The sequence below is a fragment of the Pinus tabuliformis genome, chromosome 1_1, assembly GCF_031772625.1.
Source record: "Pinus tabuliformis cultivar Carrire ecotype Pingquan chromosome 1_1, CPIR1, whole genome shotgun sequence".
Lineage (NCBI taxonomy): Eukaryota > Viridiplantae > Streptophyta > Pinopsida > Pinales > Pinaceae > Pinus > Pinus tabuliformis.
The window spans coordinates 964,187,275-964,203,295 of NC_142297.1; the positions used below are offsets into that span (position 1 = coordinate 964,187,275).

The 16,021-nt window shown below is 40.4% G+C and overlaps 1 protein-coding gene across 1 annotated transcript in view; it reads right to left on the reverse strand.

The window, feature by feature from the left end:
- The window catches only part of LOC149217702 (alpha-mannosidase-like), a 551,513-nt gene that overhangs the window by 475,463 nt on the left and 60,029 nt on the right, over positions 1–16,021 (reverse strand). Inside the window, exons 9-12 of the mRNA XM_089393048.1 lie at positions 6,812–6,912; positions 6,631–6,724; positions 6,344–6,511; positions 6,110–6,196 (exon numbers count right to left, since the gene is read on the reverse strand). Coding sequence (XP_089249174.1) covers positions 6,110–6,196; positions 6,344–6,511; positions 6,631–6,724; positions 6,812–6,912 — 450 coding nt within the window. The remainder of the gene's footprint in view (positions 1–6,109; positions 6,197–6,343; positions 6,512–6,630; positions 6,725–6,811; positions 6,913–16,021) is intronic.

A 16,021-nucleotide genomic window follows, 5' to 3' on the forward strand; every position in this document is an offset into this window, starting at 1 on the left:
TCCTTCCTTTTGAGAGAAGCCACGGGCAACAAATCTTGCCTTAAACTTTTCAGCACTCCCATCAGATCCATGTTTAATCTTGTAGAGCCATTTAGCGGTGACAACAGATTTGTCCTTCGGTCTCGGGACCACATCCCAGACATCATTCTTCATAATAGCCTCATATTCTTCATGCATAGCATCCTTCCAGACTTGATGCTTGATGGCTTCCTCAAAAGATCCAGGTTCAGATTGTATAATAGTACTCATGGCAGCTAGATACCCTTGGTATCTACACGGCTTCTTGCTTTCTCGGAATGTTCCCCTTGGGGCAGCATGACCCTCAGCATCTTCAAGGGTGTCCCTGAGCCATGGTGGCCTCTTTCCTAGAGAAGGGGAAGGATCAATAGGGTCCATTTGCCCTTCAACATCAGGCATAGTCTCATCCTGGGGTTCTTCCAGATTTCCAGGTCTTTCTTCATGGTTTTCTTCAGATCTAGGAAGATCTACTACTTTCTTCAGGGAAGCATCTTCGTCAAAAGTGACATCATGGCTTTTCCCTTTGACCAGGTACATAGACTCTATATGCCTTAGAAGTCTCACTGTAGCCCACAAACATTCCTTTCTTCCCAGTAGCATCCAGCTTACTTCTCTTTTCTTTCGGCACATGAAAATAGACAGGACATCCAAAAATTCTAAAATGTGAGACATCAGGTTTCTTACCAGAGAAAACCTCTTCGGGTGTTTTGGAGTCCAAAGCGGAATGAGGGCATCGGTTTTGAATGTACACAGCAGTATTTGCAGCTTCTCCCCACAGAAACTTTGGAAGACCATGGTCACATAGCATGGCACGGGCAGCTTCCACAATAGTCCTATTCTTGCGTTCAGCAACACCATTCTGCTCAGGAGTATATGCAGTGGTAGTCTCCCTTTTAATGCCAGCTTCTCTGCAAAAGTCTTTGAACTCATTTGACTCATACTGCATCATGCATCATCATGCTGCTCTTGATCTCATGCATCACTGTGCAGCCCATACATCATGCTGTCCATGATCTACATCATGTTGTCCATGATCTGCATCATGCTGCCCATGCTCATGATCTCATTTATCATGATGCTGCCCATTACATTATTCACCACAGTTGCACCTTTACTGAGATCATGCTTGCTGTACCTTTTGAAGTTGTTACAGCAGCATCTTCCCAATGATGAGATCTATTGAGATCTTCACAATGCTTTTTGTTAGATAGCTTCATTTAGGGCTTCATTATTATAATGACAGTTTCATCATGATTACATAAACACTATATAGAAACTGTAATGATAACTGAGAGATTACCGTTGTGACAACATTTGAGAAGCTCATTCTTAAATTGATGCCGAGACATTACTGCTGAGCTTGCTGTGGTTAAGTGTCTCTATTTACAGCGAGTAACTATCTTCCTTACTGCGGCTACCATTGCCTGAGTGATCTTACTACGTCTTGCTGCGTTGTTTATTTCTTGCATAATTTCCGCATGTATGTTGCCTTCATTTCTTGCGAAATTTGCCAACGAGTATGGTCTCTCTACCCTGTGTATAGATGAGGGAATTACATTGACTGTAAGGTCTCTCTGCATATAAATGAATTACGTTGACCGTGCAGAGAGCGTAGAAATGTCTTGGTGATTGCGTATATATTACAACATATTGATATCTCCATGTCTGCGTAGAAGGAGTCTTCATTAACTACGTAGGTCAACATATTGTGGCTGCGTGCATTTGGCTGTGGCTCCATACGCTGACTTCGGCTTTGTGCATTTGCTGCGGCTTCATGTATAGATTGCATTTTATATGTCTCCATGTACGGTGTTATACACAGCGTATGAGATCTTCCATGTTGTGCGTATACCATGACGCTCAGCACATACATAACATATATTAATGTCTGCGTATACATGACAAATTATTCCCTGCGTACACATTTCCATGACTGCGATATTACTGTATACATGATAGCGTTGAATTTCCCTGTGTATACATGACCTCATTGAATTTCCGTAACTGCGTTATGACATCGTATAACCTCATCATGTACAACGTGTAATCCATCGTGGACAGCGTGAGAACTATATATAATCTCCAGCGTAACAATATCTTTGTTTCCTTTGCCTGCGGATCTTTATGACATGCGTATGTGTCTTCATTGTTAGCAGAAACTGCGTTTACTCCTTCCCTTACTGCGGCTAGGCTCCACTACAGCGTAACGTTGACTGTGGAAAGCATGACCATTGACGCGTTAATATTTCTCATGACGGCATGAAACCAGCGTATCCACTACAACATATAGGTTTGCATGCGTGACTGTAATTTAGGGCCTTTCCTCTGGCTGTATATATATAACCTCAGCGATGTGTACAGGACCTCTGTGACTTATATAATATTGTATAAAACTTCTGCGGCTGATATAACTCTTCTGCAATGCGTACAAGACTTCTGTGACGTGTACAGGACCTCTGCGTGTATATATATAACCTCATGCGATGTGTACAGGACTGTCTAGCGAATAATTGCACAACGTATATATAACTCCAGCTACACCTCAGGACTGTGGAATTTAGACTGCGGTTGACTGTGTCCTTTTATTACTGCGTCCACCATTTATCATACAGCGTGTAAGTTTCTTAAGAACAACGCATATATGTATATATTGTGCTCCATAATATTTCTACAGCGAAGCATATATATATTGCGTTCCCAGCGTATGGCTGCGTGTCATTATTATCTGCGTGTAAGATACTCTATGAACTGTGCTTTGACAACAATGTATATAATCCTTTATGAACAACGCATATGATCCTCTATATAAAGGCATCCATTAACTGCGTTTAGGGCTGCTTAGAACAGCGTATAAGTTCATGACTGCGTTCTCCGTTAGGGCATCATGTTAGGGCATCATACTAGGCCGGTGAAATCTAGTGTGAATCTCCTTCTCCAAAAACCCAAGACGTGGAGAGGAGATCACTTGAAGTGAGTTTGTCTTCACCTCAGCTCTGATACCATGTAAAGTTTTGTAGATGTTCTATGCTAAGAGCAATTTCACTTTTCTCACAGCAATCATACATGTAGATAAGCAAAATGCAGATAGAACATATAAGCAGATCTTACAGAAGACAAATCAGAAACAAGAAAAATGTATGTGTTCGTTTCGGCGGTCAACAGGATGCTTCAACCAACAAAGTCTCCTTTGGTCAGCCAGCCCAGCATATGTCACAACAACCCTCCAGGTAGCTCGTACTTTTAGGATGAGAGAGGAAGATGTGAGTTGTGTTGTGTTCAAATTCTCTCCAACTTTTCTTGTATATATATCCATTAATGAGGGTGTGTGACACATCTGTTGGGCATGTGAGCCTACATTACAAAACTGGCTGACCTTGCACATATAATTTATTAAGAATAATAAATTCAAAATATAAGTTCTGCTCATCGGATTAAGACTATTTTTATATGGATTTTACACCTCTCAGAAAGAGGAATCCAACAAAAATATTAGCCTCTTAATCTGAGCATCAGAACATGGAGTTTGGACCTAGTTGTCCAATTTTAACAGCATTGGAGCTCCATTCAACAAGTTCGAATTTTTTTTGGGATTGTCACCTCATGCCACTTGTTTAATCACTTCTATATTGGGGTTGGCTCTCATAGTTCTATATAATAGAGCTTTGAGCTCTCATTTGTATGATATTGTTACTAGCTATTATGATTGCGGAAGCGTTGGTGCCTTGCACACTTTCAAAAATATCAATAAAGACTTTGGGGTTTCATTCATGAGGTGTTCCTCCTTTGGGAGTGTGATGAATTGTTGATCATTGGTATAATTCTTTTTACTCATGCTTTGATCTAATTTGTTTCCATATGCTCTTGTAGATTTGTTAATGTAGAGCTATCTTGCATTGACATTTGATTTAGAAGTATGCTGTAGGTATAGAATGCTCTAGTTGGTTTTAAATAAATCTCTAGAGTTTCTTATCATTGTTTATTGTTAAATTTATATGGAACTAATTCTTAAAGGAGCTCTCATTTGTTCTTTGAGCCTTCATAGTCTTATCTTACAAAATGGTTTTGCAGGGGTTTTGGCACATAGCTTGTACACAAGCCAAGCACTTCTAAATTTAAATTTCTTTTAAAAAACATTGTACTTCATTTCTTTCATTTGCTTGAACATGGCTAAGCAAAGGCGAGAGTTTACTCTCACTCTTTAGCTTAGCCTTTCGTAAATTATAATTGTACATATACATTTTAACTTGTTGATTTTTCACTAATACTTAACTTATTTTGCAGTCATTGTTTGGATTGTTTGCTAACTCTTGTGTGGCAGATATTGAATAGCAATCTCCACAACATCTAACAAGTGTTTGTAGGACCTTTGGCAAATGTTGGGGGTTCGATTTCCAAGTCTGTCATGAGCCCTTTTGAGGTTTATTTTAGCCAAGTTGAGTGCACTAGAGGGCTGCCCATTTTCCTCTTTAAGCCGTGGGCATTTGGAGGAAACTTATTGTTTCCCTTGCATATGCCAAGGTCAGTCCCACTATGTAGATGAAGGCCTGAAATGTTAGGAAGTTGTTGCCTACCTCCCACTGCCAACTGGAGCATGTAGTACTCCTCATGTCTATGGGTCCCTGCTGCATTATGCTCCCGACTGAGAATATTGTGCCACCAACAGAAGACCAACTCAGGATCCCTTGCCAGTCCATCCCAAGCTTTCTAGGGACCAAAAATTTGCAAGATTAAAAAACTGGGTTTTCACCCTGGTGGGGATTTGATGTCAAAACTGAATAGTATTCTCCAGATTTGTGTATCTTTTAAAATACTCAGTGTTCTGAAGTGCTATTAGGCTCATTGAAAAGCTATTTCAGTGTACTAACATCTCCAACCCGAAGTCATACTTCATTTGCAAATTTTTAGGCCTGTGGCTGGCCCTGAAGTGGTCCCTAGCTTGCTGATTTCTGCATTTTTTTGGAGAATTACAAATTTGCATATTTAGAACAGCAAGAAAATAAGTTATTTTCAACCAACTACCAAAGACACAATAAAGAATAATTGCATCAAAGTTGGTAAGGGCTCTTTTACACTCAATATTGTGTTTTTCCAAGGATTTACTCTCCAGTTTATTGAGTGTTCTAATTGCTGGTATGAATTTCTGTGCAGTAGAATACAATTTACAAATTTGCAATCATCTAAATTAACTCCTAGACCCCATCACCCAATAGAGATTTATAGGCACCGGTCTACTAATCTTATGGTGGGGTTTTTGTTTGTGTAGAGAAGCTTCCCGTGGCATTTTAGGAGTTAGCTTAAAGTGTGGGGACTCATGCCAAGGTGACAGTGGACACTTGTCCTGTGTGGTTCCACTCTAGCATCTTGCAATACCTTTTCAAGACTGCTAATCCATGATGTAACGGTTAACTTTATACATATTATAAATAGATGCTCCTAGTGCCCAATACCTTGTCATTTTTTGAATTGATATCATATATGAGATATCTATACATGAAATTTTGGACATGTATTGATATTGTGCATTGTATGGACAGGGATTTATTGGATATCATGAAAAACGTTTTTTTTTGTAAAAATGTGTAAAATTTATATTTTTGTAATTCCCGAGTTTTTCCCAATCCAAGTCAAACTCTTGGTGCTTCTGCCTCACTGATTTTTTCTTAATTCCAGATCCTGTTAACTTTTCCCTAACAATATTTGATGATAAACTTGTTGTTTCTGTAATAGCTTGTCCACAATTATGTGTCGTAGAAGAGGGTATTGATTTGACAAATTGGGAAAACATGAATTTTACCAATTGTGCAATGCTACCATTGGTTATTTATAATACTTCTCCAAATTTGCATGAAACTAGCCATAACTCCACAAAACTAGAATCCAATAAATTATTGTCAATTTCCATACGTGTCTTAATACCTGAGAATAGACAATGATAGAAATATAGATATTTAAGTTCCATTCCTAGAAAGTAGGAATAACTTAATAACGAAAGTTTGGAACCCATTTGGAATTGAAGAAAAAGGCTGAGTCTAAAGAGGGTGTAGGTTATGACGCTTCTCATATTTGAAATAAAAGTGAATGATTTCTGTACCTGTTCAAACTTTGTCAATGTGTTCCGACATCCATAAGATTTCGAACTCGTCAAGCAGGAAAGAGCTGAATTCACTACCTCTTCTGCCTAAAAAAGTTCCAAGTCATTATAAGTGTTTGTTACACTACACATACAGTATGAATGGAATGTAGAATATGCAATGCCTATTTTTCTATGTTGAAAGATAAAAAGAAATTGTAAAAGCAACAAATATTGGTTACTCTAAGGCCAAACCTGAGAAGCTCCGATTGCAAGACGTTTAGCATAGTCACTAGCTGTATGGTTCTTTTCAGTGCCAGAAACAGCATCATGATGCTGTGCAAGAGCCAAACCATCACCTAGAAGGTCTGTTTTTGGGCCAGAATCTCTTCTCCCAACTAGGAACTCAAGTTGTCGTGCGGCCTGTTTATATAAATCATGCCATGACTACTTGCAGATTCCATTTATCTTGCAAATTAACTTCAATCAGAGATGTTAAATAAAATGGCATTGTTAAAAAGATATGGTTTTAAGATGCTTACAACATAGTAACCACTCAGGAAGCGAACATATCGCTTCAGAGCTGGCCTACTGGTGAAATATCCTGTCCAATAAGCATTTTCAGAGTCTGCATACCTGTACATTTCTATCAATTACAATCACAGGAGATGAAGAGGATTCAGGAATCACTAACATAGATGGACATAATCAATTTCTACTCACGGGAAGTAATCATCAAGTTTGAGGGGCCATGCTTCATTTGCAGCATTGTTTGCATCGGTGTAAATTGATGGAGTTGAATAGAATGCATTGACTCGTCCATCCTGAGAATTCTCAACTTGTCAATAACCCCAGATGCGATGTTTCACAAATAGTCTTTAGAAAAAGCGATGCCCTAACACCTACTTTTCAACAATTACCCACCCAAGATCTAAGGAGTTTCATGGAAGAAAATCAAATTTCAATCGACTAGGAACATTTATCTACTTGTTATTCAATGAGTAACATGAGCAATTTCACAATCTAACAATCTTTACAATGATTTTCAATAAAAAAGAACTAGCTAGTTGCAATAATTCCACACATTAGACATTATTTTATGAAAAATCTTCAACAAAAATCACTTACAAGATAACAAGAGATATATCAAACCAAAGATCAAGAGGCAGCTCCAAGAGAAAGCGAAATTAGCTCCCAAAAATATTGAAATGCATCAAAGATATCCAATTTCGTCCAAGAGAGAGAAGTGCGAAATTCTTTTACAAAGAGATCCAAGTGTGATGATGATGATCTCTCTCAATGGGAGAGATCTAAATTTATATGATCCTCTATCCTATTCGAATTAGCCTAAGATGCCCCTAAAATTATTTTAATGTGCAAAATAACATATCCTTGGTGACAAGCCCACCAAGTAGCTCATAAATTGAAGAATAAGCCATCCAAATGAGCCGAAATGATGAAATGATGGTGTAGAGGGGCCGTTGGAGGGCTTCATTGAGCCCTCAAAGTGCCATAATGAGAGTGAGGGATCCATGAATGATAAACAAGGAAGTGGCCTCTTGATCTCCAAGTAAAATATCATGTGGTGCTCCAAAGTGGTTGTAGGGCATAATTAGTGGTCTCATGGATCTCCTGAAGTAAAATAAGCCTACATAAATGAGGGCACAGAAGATGGTGCTTTCTCTCCCATGTCTCAAGGATGAAACAAACTTCCTTTGGGCCTTGGATCAGCTAACAAACCCTGTATATACTGCTAAGCCAGCTGGGGGCACTGTTGGTCCAAGTGCATCATCTCGCATATAATGTGGGGCAATGAACAAGTTGTTGAAGGTGCTGAGGTTTCCCATGGCATAGGATAATGCTCTGTCACGTGATGGAAACCCATGGCTCCCAATGCTTCCCCTACAAGTGTCAATATGATCCTCTGGTGGGCTTGGGCCAGAATTTAGTTGCCCAGCCCACGATGGAACCACCTGCCAATCCTGTATAAGATCCAATGTGTCTCCTCACCTTCAGGTACAATAACTCATTAGTGCATCTAAGTAAATCAAGCTTGTTAGTCAAGGGCACAAATGAGACTCTATAGTGGGTTTCCCTTCCAAAATTGGGGCTTTGAGCATGTAATGGTGTTACCTCCCTAGGTAGGAGCAGTTAACAAACAACCCTATTAGGTGTTCTCAGCCCCTAAAGGGAAGGACATGTCCAAAGTACATCCTTCAAGTAGTAGGTGTCATGTCAATAATGATGAGGTGGATTGGGACACAAGGGTTTCAAAGCCAATTTCCATGGGCTCAAGGGTAGCAATGATCATCGATGTCCACATATTAGGGTGTATGAAAGTAGGAGGGAGCAATTGTGGTACATGAGTTACTCTGACCTTTGTTTTTTCACCCTTCTTCATTTTCCTTTTGCCTTTTATTGATTTTTCTTTTATTTTACTGCTCGGGGCTCCAGGAGATGAGAGCATGTTGTGTATGATATAGTAGTGATTACCCCCTTTAGGTAGGGCAGTTCATCACCCACCAGGGGTTGCGACATGCATGGGTTCCTTAATGATGCAGGAGGCACTTATAGGGGCCCTAGGAACCAGGGTGATTTCCATAATGATACAAGGAAGAGCTCATGCTTGGCTTTTGCCCAAATGCTAAATTTTATTGTCCTGGCCATCTTTTGCATTTTGTGGTATTATTTCCTTTTGTACATGGCCATATTATGCTTTTATCTTCTTTTTTTACCTGCATCAACCTTTCGGACATCATTCCAAGCCCAACCAAGACATGTGGATAAGGGGAGGGGGAGTACCAAAGCCTTGTGGACCTAGTGGTTATGTGGACCTAGAGAGGGAAGATAGTGAAATAGGGCATCTAATGTGCAGAGGGGATTGAAAAATATGGAATGGGAAAGCGACACCATGCTATCAAAATCAGGGTTCCCTAAGTAATGCCCATCCTAAAGCTATAAACTAGTAGGGGAGATCCCACGGGACTAGGGTTGAGGATTAACCCCCCATTTAAGGGCGAGGGAACAAGACTATAGTCGAAACCCTTCCTTCTTCTAAGTCACCAAGTAATCCATACCCAAGTGTGCTCCAGAAAAACAAGCATAAGCACCCAATTGCACAATGAAAGACATACCTTTAGGATTGGATGGCCCACCTTCAAACATACAATCTCAACAGATAGGCGAGGGAACATATGACAGGTTGTAATATCCCCAATTTTGATTTTTCATTTGAGGAGATTAACGAAGTTTATTGGGGAGGTGCTAGGCATAGTACAATTTTGTAGTTCGAGTTTTGGAGATGATTTCGGCTTGAGGAGCTTGGATGAAAAGGAAATATTGCAACTCATTGGCAGGTGGGGGACACAAGAGAGACAAAAAGGGAATGCACACATGTGGAGCAAGAGACAGAAAAAGAAAGAGGGTGCACTGGTCGAAAGTGGGGGCCACCAAGGGAGAGAGAGGCCAACAATTATAAATAGAGCAAGGAGGCTCTCATTTGAGACATCTTTGATCATTTGATAATTTAACATTAGTTCTCTTGAGTTGCTTAGTCAAGACAATCATGTTGTTCAGCAAAAGGAAATTCCAAGCAGAAATTCCACCCTCATTTCGGAGAACTTAGAGTGTCTCCCTAGTGAGGCAATTTGGGGAGTTCAATTCAGAGTTTCCATCAGGCGTATTTGCAGGTTATGTCAGCTGCTACGTATTTCTTCCAAGGTACAGAAGTGGTTTGAATTGTTTGTGGGGAGCTCAGTTACGAAGGGGTAGAGCACCAAAGGATTTGCTGGGGTTTCCCCCTAATTTAGACTGAGGATTTTTTGTGATTAGTAGGGTTGAGTTTGAGAGAATTCTTGGGGTCGAAATTCTACAATTATGGAAGTGTGCAGGGGTCTCCATGTAGGCTTGCACAAGGGATGAAGGAAAAGAGGTTGAGGAGAGATAAGAGCCATAGATTTGAGATATTCCTCAAGGAAGTTGGGGGAGATTTCCAATGGTGGATTTGGGCTTAATTCAACAGTATCAGTTTTGTGGGGCCTTTTATGGCCAAATTAGGTAATTTGCACTTGTTGGGGGTCACTGGAGGTCGGTGGATTCATCCCAAACCCTTTCTGGTTTTTTATGGGTTTATTGAGAGGAGTCTCCGACTAATTTTGCAGAATTTTCCGAGTGATATTTGGGCCTGAAATTCTCATTCTTATAGCAGGGAGAATTGTTGGTTAGCTGGGGAATTTGCATCATTTTGTGGATTCGACTTTGGCTTGGATATAGGTCAAACCTTTTTTGGGTTTTTTTGGGTTTGAGGAGAGAAACTTCCAACTGCAATTTCAGAGCATTCTAGGCATTATTTTGATTAGGATGACTAGTTCCATCCAACAATCAGCAGCCGAAATTGTTGGAAAAGAACACAGTTTATTCTGGGACCATTTCCACCACTTGGGTCAGCAAGATTTCACTTGGTGTTTCCATAGAAAGCCTAGGTTCTATTGTTCTTACTCATTATGTCCTAAATTCTCCACATTAATAAAATAGCTCAGTTATTCGCCCTATTTCTTGTGTTTTATTGACTGTTGCATGTGTAGGAAAATTTATTTGCTATAACTTAGTTCATGCATCTATTATCTACTGTAAATTCAATTTAGAATACTATGGTGGTATCAAAGCCATGATCTTGGCCAATTGTGGGGTAGGCAACTAGATCATGGAAGATTTGGGCATGTATGCACAGTGATGGGTTAAACCATAAACAACCTATGGCTCAAGGAAGATTTAGTATGCAGGAATTTTGGGGTGGAATCCATTGGAACGATGAGAGATTGGCCTAGTTGAGGAAGGTGTCGGACCAGATCCATCCTCATCCTTATAGCAAAGGAACTAGAGGTGTGTAGGTCGTGGGGGTGCATCCATCTACATTGTGTGGGAAAAGTCGACAAAATCACGGCATCGAATCTCCTCAAAAGGAGCAGATAGGACAGGGACAGTTAGAGGGTGAGACCAAGAGGCGCTTTTACTAGTGGAGACCTGGCTTTAGATATTAGGAGCCTGAGGAGGAGGTTGAACATGAGATTGTGGGCACATAGGAGTGTGAGGAGCGTGTCGATGTGTCCAGTGTGATGCAAGTTTCACCCTTGTTGGAGATGTGAAAATTCCTTGACTTGAAGGAACCCCTACTGCAACAAATCCGAATCTACTTCACCTACTTGATTTTTAAATTACATTCATCAAGTTATTCTTCTGAATATTGAAGCAAATTACTTATGCAGCCTACACTAATTAAATATTTGATCTCATGAAATAGAAAACAGAGCAAAGAACAAGATATATAGGATGCACTTATAATTGGACACAATAGTCCCCAGAAAAACCCAATGCGGGAAAAGCGGTGCAGCAGCTCTATGGGTTTATTATTATGCAGGAGAAATATCTAAATACAAATCTAGGATGCTCATCTAGAAATCCTTTACAGAGAAAATACTAGCAGAAAATCTGCGTGAGTTTTACCTCACTTCACCTGGCAGAATTTCGACTGATCTGGCACAAGATTGGCTAACCCCGACTATTTCTACGTTGGCTCTGCATCAGCTCTACACCACCTTCTATGCCCTCTGCGTCTGCTCCCCCGGTTGTTCGGCAGTACTGGCAGTTCCGGTAGTTCCCGACAATTTCGGTTGTTCCGAAAGTTTTATATTCTGTGTGACAGGCAGCGTTTCTACATCAACTCTCTTAGCTATTGTGTTGCCTCTCTGCAAGCTCTCTTCGCCTCTCTATCTGTATTATCCGGAAAGTCCTTTCGGATTCTCATTGCCCCTCAGTTGCAAGATCTCCCCTCGATTTTCCTCCTAAGAACTTCTCACCTCAAAAAATCAGTTTCCTCAATCTTTGTGTATGTGTTTCTAAATGAACCCCAAGCCTTCATTTTATACTTTTCCTGTTGAGTCTTCAATGGCCAAGATTAAGTCTCTAATCAATGGCTAAGATTAAAACATGACTTGATCCGCCTTCTAGATCATTCTCACCCATATTTTGATTAATACCCATTAATATTTTAATTTCCCTAAGTTTAGATTTAGGAACTCCATTAAAAATATTAATTATTTTAATAAAATACAATTCGGGTGGAATTTCACCAAACAGTTTCTGGGTTCTTTAGAACTCATGTGCCTTAGACTTTCCACCAATTTTCAAGGCTAGAGCACTTCCAATGCTACCAAAAACAAACACTCCCTCTTAGAGAGGAAAGGGCTCTAGCAACAATGTCCACTTGCATGCTACTTTGTTTTTGAAGCACTTGTTTTCTGCACTATTGCTGCTGCTAGTGTACTGTTGCCCATGACACTACCACTGCCACTGCTACATCTATCTACATCTCAATTGCTAAGAGAAACAACAGAAAAAACATCCAAAATTAGTTGAACTTAACTGTGTTCAGCGTAATACACTGAATGTTGAAATCTGTCTGCTGGTGATTCTGAACCTCCGAATCTTCTATGTTGCTGCTGACTCCTGCACTGCTGCCAACCTTGCTCTACGCTGATCAGTCTCTGGTCCCAAGCTACTGCATCTGTCCTTCAAACACTCCATTGCATCATCTGACACTAAGTCAATCTCGCGTACACATTTCCATGACTGCGATATTACTGTACTGGCAGTACTGGCAGTTCCGGTAGTTCCCGACAATTTCGGTTGTTCCGAAAGTTTTATATTCTGTGTGACAGGCAGCGTTTCTACATCAACTCTCTTAGCTATTGTGTTGCCTCTCTGCAAGCTCTCTTCGCCTCTCTATCTGTATTATCCGGAAAGTCCTTTCGGATTCTCATTGCCCCTCAGTTGCAAGATCTCCCCTCGATTTTCCTCCTAAGAACTTCTCACCTCAAAAAATCAGTTTCCTCAATCTTTGTGTATGTGTTTCTAAATGAACCCCAAGCCTTCATTTTATACTTTTCCTGTTGAGTCTTCAATGGCCAAGATTAAGTCTCTAATCAATGGCTAAGATTAAAACATGACTTGATCCGCCTTCTAGATCATTCTCACCCATATTTTGATTAATACCCATTAATATTTTAATTTCCCTAAGTTTAGATTTAGGAACTCCATTAAAAATATTAATTATTTTAATAAAATACAATTCGGGTGGAATTTCACCAAACAGTTTCTGGGTTCTTTAGAACTCATGTGCCTTAGACTTTCCACCAATTTTCAAGGCTAGAGCACTTCCAATGCTACCAAAAACAAACACTCCCTCTTAGAGAGGAAAGGGCTCTAGCAACAATGTCCACTTGCATGCTACTTTGTTTTTGAAGCACTTGTTTTCTGCACTATTGCTGCTGCTAGTGTACTGTTGCCCATGACACTACCACTGCCACTGCTACATCTATCTACATCTCAATTGCTAAGAGAAACAACAGAAAAAACATCCAAAATTAGTTGAACTTAACTGTGTTCAGCGTAATACACTGAATGTTGAAATCTGTCTGCTGGTGATTCTGAACCTCCGAATCTTCTATGTTGCTGCTGACTCCTGCACTGCTGCCAACCTTGCTCTACGCTGATCAGTCTCTGGTCCCAAGCTACTGCATCTGTCCTTCAAACACTCCATTGCATCATCTGACACTAAGTCAATCTCGCTACTGTTGAATATTGCATTCTCGCAACAAGGAATTGATCTAAGAGGTGGACTCCTCAAGGATCCTGCCCACATGTAGTCCTCCCGACTACAGCTCAATATCGCCCCATCTCCCACCTGGAGATGCGTGGGCACTCATGGCAAACTCATCCTTGTCAATCTTTGTTGAAGTAACGTTAGGATCATGTTTCTCATCCTTATCCTTTTTCTTCAAGGGACATTGGGATGCATAGTGGCCCATCTCGCCATAACTGAAACATTTCACCTTCGAAATGTCCTTCTTTCGCTTGGGATTTTGTTGTCCTTTTAATGCTAGAGCCACGTTCTCCTCCTCCTTCGTCTTTGTGCCACTCCCACTGCTGCCACTAAGGTTGACCTTCACTAGGTCCCTCCTTAACTCCTCCAGTTGAAGAGCCACCCACATCTCCTCCCATGAAGGTAGTTTTTCCCTACCCAATATGCTTTGGACGAAAATTTGCCATTCATCCGAGACTCCATTTAGGGCTATCCTCACTATTGTGGTTGGCTGAGGAGTGGACCCCACTGCAGTAAGCTGGTCTCTAGTGTCCTGAAGACATTGAAGAAAGAGATTCACCCCTTCTCCTTTCTACATCAAAGTCCACTGCAACTTTTTCTCCAAATACATCTTCCACTATTCGGAAGAGCCTTCATATAGAGAAGACAAGGCTTCCCACATCTCTCGGGTTGTATCCTTGCCCTGCAAGTCTGAGACCACATGATCTCGAACTCCATCGAGAATGAGCCTCTTTGCCTTCCCCTGCTCGGACTTGTACTTCTTCTTTTGATTGTTGTCAGTTGGAACAACTACAACACTTTTGACGTAGGCCTCGAGATCATAATCCTCCAGAATAGCTAAGATTTTGATCTTCCATATGACATAGTTGGAAGCACCTTCCAACCTATCCTGATCTCTGAGCCCATGCAATGCCATCTCACCCAACTGTCGAACTGACTCCTCTAGTCACTTATAGACTATCTGCTTCCAAATAGAGAGGTATTATTGCCAGATTATTTTCTATGAAGGGTGAGACAGTTTCGCACCTAGTTATACTCAGAAATACTGCATAATAATATAACCCTCAGAATTGTTGCACCGTTTTCCCAAGTTGGGTTTTTTCGGGGATGATTGTCCAAAAATAACGGTGTCACTTGTGTGTTTGTCTATTTCTTTCAGTTGTTGATATATAGATGGTTGAGACTATATTGTGTTTATTTCAGTGTTTATATGAGTAAATAACTTGTTAGTAATTAAACAAGTATGCGAAATAAACCAGAGAATAAAGATAAAATTTCTAACGGGTAATACTTAGAAATTTCAACACATGGCAGTCAGATATCCTTGATACCTATTCGGATTCTTGTATTCAAGGAAAGTCCCCCTTGCTGCAATGTGTCTCTCCGCATCCTCGAGAGAATCCCTAAGCCATGAGCGTCTCCTTTTGGATGAGGAGGGCTCACGAGGAGGAGGATCAATAGGATCCATAGGTTCATCAACATCAGGCATCGTTTTGTCTTCTTTTGCACCTAGATTTCCAATGTCAACTTCTTTTTCCTTCCTTAGGATAGGAAGGTTGTTGATCTTCCCGAGGGCCATATCTTCGTCGAAGGTGACATCATGACTTATTTCAACTTCCTTTTGACCAACCACAAATATTCTATATCCCTTAGAATTTTCACAATACCCCACAAAGGTTCCTTTCTTCCGAGATGCACTCAATTTGCTTCTTTTCTCTTTCGACACATGAAAATATACGAGACTTTCAAAAATTCTAAAATAAGAGACATCGGGTTTCTTCCTATTGAACATTTCTTCAAGAGTCTTGGAGTCCAATGCTTGATGAGGGCATCAGTTTTGAACATATACAGCGGTATTTGTAGCTTCAACCCATAGGAACTTTGGAAGTCCTTAACCATGAACCATGCCACGAACTGCTTCTACAATAGAGCGATTCTTCCTTTCAGCCACACCATTCTGCTCAGGAGTGTATGGCGTTGCAGTCTCCCTCTTAATGCCAGCTTCTCTGCAATAATCTTGGAATTCATTGGATTCGTACTCGGTCCCATTATCAATTCTCAATATCTTGATTTTCTTCTCGGATTAGTTTTCAATCAAGGCCTTGAAGTGTCGGAACCAGGCGAACACTTCATCCTTCTTCTTCAAGAAGTAGATCCAGGTTTTGTGAGAATAATCATCTATAAAGGTGAGATAATATAAGTATCCTCCCAAAGAGTTTACAGGCATCATACCAGATATGGCGGAGTGGATCAATTGCAATATATCTGTGGTC